Raw genomic sequence first — 5695 nt, 5'->3', positions numbered from 1 at the left:
ACACATTGCCTATGAAGAAGTTGTTTGTCTTGTAAAATTCTTTTAGTGATCCCCAATTTTGTTTCTATCACCAATAGCCTAATTTCCAACTAATATTCCTTCTTTGTTTTCAGTTTTTACACTCTAATTGCCATTAATCACCAATGCATCTTGAATGCATGTTAGATCATTTTCTAATGGAAGAAGTTGGTAGAATGAATCAATTTCTGTACCACATGTGTTAGTGGTTAGTGTATAAATTTGAATAATGGTTGTATTGATGGATTTCCTTGTGTTGGAATACACATTATCCTGTCACAGATGGCACTGTACTTTAAGATAAATCCTTAAATGTTCATTTTTACTATGAATTCAATGATATTCCTCTTAGTTGTTTCATTCTTGGCATAATAAACCATATAATTATCTGATTCAAACTGGCTATATTTAGGTTCACTAATGCCTAGAATACTGATCATTCCATTTTATTTTTACAACCTCCAATTTTCCCAGATTCAGAGTTTGTACATTCCAAGTTCCAATTATTACTAGATTTTTCCAGCTGTCTCTCATTTTGAGCTGTGTCCATCAGGAAATGGAAGTCATGATGGCTTTACACCCACAGGCTTTTCTCCATCCATGTCATTATTGTTGATTCTACTTTAAGAAGGCAGCTTCCTCAGTTATATTTTGAGTATCTTTCAATTTGAAGGGCTCATCTTTTGGCACTCTATCTGACAATGTTTGCTACTATTAAGTTTTCAGTAATGAATAACATTTCAATCTTTTCCATAGGGTTTTCCATGGCTAATTTTTTCTGACATGGACAGCCTTCATAATCGTTATTAACCTGGAAGCTCTGCTGAAACCTTTCCAAGTTGGCTGACTTTGCTGGTACTGGTAACATAACTTCCAGCATCACAGCAACACACATGCCACCACAGTACAACAAACTGATTGACCAGTGGTGGATTCTTCCTTGAGTGCTTGAAATAAAATGTGCTGGTGTGGTTGCTTAGTTATAAATAATAATATTGCATTTTACAATTTAAGAAACACTTTCAGATCTATTATTTAGTTGTGACTTTCATATTTTTAATAATTTATTAATTTAACATATAGATATTTAGTGATAATCATGTACAATACAGATTTCAGGTACTTAGGATAAGCCAGTGGACAAAGAGAAAAAGATAGCTCCACTCTGGTACTTCTGTGTTAACAAAAAAGTTTAAAATAAAAACAACTTTAACAAAAAGAAAAATACACATTTGAAGTTGATAAGTACTATACACAAAATAAGCACCACTTTTGAGCCTTGCTGAAGAGAATTGGTGGCACAGAGGAGAGAAAGGACAGAATTAAATGGGAGGGAATCTGTGGGAGGGAAATTCCCATCAGTGGGCACAGATGGAAGTTAAACACAAGATGTAGTCTCAAATAAGAAACCATAATGTGAGCAGCAGAAAGAACAAAGATGTATTTGAAGGCAGATAGAATCAGAGAAGAAACTAAAAGCCAAATTCTTTGGTATCTTATAGTTCATTGTGAAGAATTTGGCTTTAACGATAAGTTGAATAGAAGTTCACTTGCAGCCTATTGCTCAGATTATCAGATTTACTGGACTGGATTGGTGCAGCTACTGTATTGAGAAAACGGAATAGAGATAGGCATAGAGACAAGAATGTTATTAGGGAACAAATGTGGTAAGCCAGTACCATGGTTATAGTAGGGAACTGGTTAGGACTAACTAGCTGAATCCTGGATACATATTTAAGGTAGAGTCACCATTATTTATGGATGGAGTAGATATGAGCTGTTCAAACTGAGAGAAGTAAACCACATTTTTAGTGTCAACTGAAAGGATGGGGCTGTCACCCATTAAAATGGACATTTGTTTTATTTTTATCCCTTTTATTTGTTTTATTCTTGAGGTTATAGTAAGTTGAGAATGTAATGGAGATGTGGTTTTAGAGTATTTTTCTGGTAATGGACTGGAACTTCAAAACAAAGAGTAAAAGAATTTCCAAAGTTGTGAATATAGTCTAAGTGTTAGAAGATACACACAAAGCTATGGTGAAGGTGAAACCTATGGTGAAGGTACAAAGGAAGGCTTAGCTTTGTATCCTCATTGGCATAAACCTTGAACAATACATCCAGATGTGACAGAATTCAAGGGAAACGGAGATCAGGTTGTTAAGTTAGGTGGTAGGTTTTATCTCATAAAGAGTAGGCCTCTGTGGGCAGCCTCAGTCTCCTCAAACAGGATCTCTTTGCCTGATGAATGGATTGAGACACCAGGGAATTAATGCTTTTAGACCAATGTCTATTTTTTCCTAAACTCTGTTCCTAGTAATAGGACACATGCTTTTCAGCAAAACCAGCCTCTTTTATTAACGAGGAACCCTAGTGACAGAGTGGGTTAAGTGGTGTACAGGATCAGCAATTTGAAACCATCAGGTGTTCCAAGGGAGAAAGATGAGGATGAGACTTTCTACTCCTAAAGAGTAGACTTTCTACTCCTACTCCAATATCAGAAACTCACGGAGGCAGTTCTATCCTGCCCTGCAGACTTCCTATGAGTCTGAATCAAGTTGATAGCACTGAGGGTATTTTTGTTTGTTTGTTTATAGGGTGTGTGTGTGTGTGTGTGTGTATTAGCCTCTGATTTGGGGGAGTATCTCAGAAGAGGTCCAGCACATAATAGCATATAGAGAAGAAACACAGGATATGTATGATCTGTGAAGAGGTGTATATTGATATATCATTATATGAAATATAATGATACTTTATTTTTATTTTGTCTTTTTCCCAATGAGAAAACTGAGATAGAGGCAAATTGCTTTCTTAGATTGACATAAGTTTAAAGCCTAGAAAGCAAATTAAGTTAGTATTATGGTAGAAAAGAAAAGATATCAAAGTTTTCTTCCATGGAAAAGTCCCTGAGCATCAATTTAATGAGAGAAAGGTTTAAAGTATTCTGTTATATTTTGATTATCAAGATGGTGCTTTCTGATTTTTTTAGTAATTAAAATTTGTTTTGCATTTAAGAGAATTGGAGCTTTTACTTATTAGGTAAAAAATAAGAGAGAGATAACAGCAGAGTTAACCTATAACAATTTAAGATATTTGTTCAGAAGTCACAGGACATACTTTAAAAATAAATAAAATATCATTTCAAAACCATCATAATCAGCTTTATATGCATTTTAATCAAATAATTGAATTTGAATCATGTCACTTTTGATCTGAAATATTTACTGTAATACAGTGAGGTCAGTATCTTTTTATAAATATATAAGAATATTAAGAAGTAGAAATAGAGAATGAAATGTTTTGATATCTGATAACTAGTAATTTTATTGCTTGGTTGAAAGAATCCAGTTATTTTGAGCGTAAATTTTCATAAATTCTAATTCTAAAAATAGACCAAAAGTTAAAGGACAAAGTTGTATTCAGATTGAGGTATAGTCTAAGACTCTTTGATACTAGATTCATAAGAAAAAATCAAATAATTCCAAAAATATTAGTCCCCAAATAAAGACTATTTAAAAAGTAACTGTAGCGATATGAAACAAATTTAGCAAAAGCAATGCTGATCATTTTAATCAAGAATAAAATGGAATATTAAATAGGTAGAAATATAAAGCAACAGAAATAAGTAAAGAATAGGAAACAGCAAGAGAGAAATGATAGCAAGAAAAATTAGAATAACTAAGGACCAAAGGGAAAGAAACAGTTATTATGAATATGAAGCTGGAACAACAGAGTGAAAACTTGAAACCAAGACCTATGTTGGACTGCTTTAGAACCCATATAACAACTTCCATTTCTAATCCATAAAGATGTGAAGTAAATAACATTCAGATGACTAAGAAGCGGCAATTAATGTATAGAAATCTTTGTTTAATACAAATCTGTGAATTTGACCAAGGACTTGCTAAGAAATTCTGGAACCCTTTGGAAATAGATTTGGATGAAATTTCTGTATTTCTAAAATTATTAAACTCAACAATGAACCTCCAAATTAAAATATTTGATATTTTCCCTTTTATTTCTATGGGAAATTTCTCAGAGCAACAATGAGTAAAATGCTAACCTAAATAGAGGCCTGTGCTGAGATTTATGTATTCATATCTGCTCCACTACAAAAACCTTGCTAGGTATGGAGTGTATATTGGGAATATAGCTTTGGGAATAATTGTCTATAAAATTAGAAGCAGAGTCAAGATGACCCCAGGATCCCCAATTCTGTCTCCGCTTCTGTGATAGGTGGCAAGATAAGAGGATACGTATCACAGACAAAAAAATAAGGTCGTAGAACACCAGTGAAAAGTTGGTTGAATGTGTAGATGTGAGACCAATTTGTGACATTGTAAAAGGAGATTTCACCAGCTTCATAGTCCACGAAAATCCCAATGCGGTGAGGCCGTTCTAGTTGGAGAATAGGAACGGATGGGGACGACAGGACCATGTACTCATTCCCTTTCAGCAACCACATGGCCCAGATTCCATTCTCAGGAGATGGTGTGGTTTCTCCCTTTCTTGATATTGTGTCTTGACAAACCCCTAAACCCCACTCTGCTCTTTCTCCCACCACCACTTCCCAATAATGCCTCCCTGAGGAGAAATTCTGCAAACCCAGGATACAGGGCCACGTGTCAAAGCGCTCAGGGTTGTTGGGAACATCCCTCCACAGTTCTCCATCCTGCACACTGCGAAGGTCAGCAGTCAAGAGTAGACTAGGATGAGCCGTGGCTGGATCCAGCTTTACATCAACTGTGAAAAGAATGTTGTGGAACACATGAAAGGAAGGGGAATATGGGGGAAACTTGAGGAAGCTGTGACAATGAGGACAACAGACACTTTGTTTCTCATTATTTTCTAATTTCTCTGATTATTTTTCTCTCTCTTCTAAAGAAAACAGTGATCATTTTACCCAATAACTCTCTCAGCTTATTGTTCATTATATTCTTGTATATTTCATTTGGACTCCACATGTTCAAATGTTCAGAACTAATTATGAACTTGACAATCACCATATTTGTGATGGGAGAAACCTGGCCATTTATAGTGATTTCATCCACATACAAAGCACCAGGTACACTTGAGGGTGTGAAGGTATTCTGCAGTTAAAATAGGACCTATATATCTCATATGGTATTTTATTTCATTTAATGTTTTTTCTCAAGAGTGTGGCAAACGCTCATGAATACAACACCCACAGCTTTAAAATGTATGAAAGATCTTTTGACAAGCAGAATTCTAAGATATCCCAATGACCTTTAAAACTCTCATGTTATTTGAATGACTTTGTTATATAAGAGAATGGAGATTATCTGGATGAACCGAATCTAATAAAGGAGCTTTTAAAAGTTTTCCTTAGTTGGTTGGCTGATAGCAGAGGGAGTTAGGGAAATAAGGATTGCTTGTGTAGTTTCTGGCCTGGAACATGAGAAGGACCATGGGAAGATGAATGTGCTTGGTCTTCCTTCTTTCACACTGGCTCTCTACTAAAAACAAGCAAGGAAATATGGAACTCAGTCCTATTCACTGCAAGAAACCACCTCGGGCCAAAGATGACTGAGAGCCAGTCGACTTGCCTACATTTCTAAGGTTGTGATTATTTGTTACACAGCAAGAGGAAATTACTACAGACTCTAAGTCTTCACAAGGTTTATTTGGTGCTTAATTGTATACATAAATATTAAATATG

The 5695-nt window shown here is 35.1% G+C and overlaps 1 protein-coding gene across 1 annotated transcript in view; it reads right to left on the bottom strand.

Moving 5' to 3' along the window:
- Nucleotides 1-4163: 4163 nt before the first annotated feature.
- The window catches only part of TRIM58 (tripartite motif containing 58), a 17851-nt gene continuing 16319 nt past the window's right edge, over nt 4164-5695 (bottom strand). The window contains exon 5 of the mRNA XM_004697235.3: nt 4164-4758. Coding sequence (XP_004697292.2) covers nt 4205-4758 — 554 coding nt within the window. The 3' untranslated portion in view covers nt 4164-4204. The remainder of the gene's footprint in view (nt 4759-5695) is intronic.

This window comes from Echinops telfairi, unplaced genomic scaffold, assembly GCF_000313985.2.
Source record: "Echinops telfairi isolate 266 unplaced genomic scaffold, ASM31398v2 ScPeMD7_7469;HRSCAF=8507_0, whole genome shotgun sequence".
Classification (NCBI taxonomy): domain Eukaryota; kingdom Metazoa; phylum Chordata; class Mammalia; order Afrosoricida; family Tenrecidae; genus Echinops; species Echinops telfairi.
The sequence above is the reverse complement of the archived record's forward strand: the minus strand, read 5'-3'. Positions and strand labels throughout refer to the sequence as shown.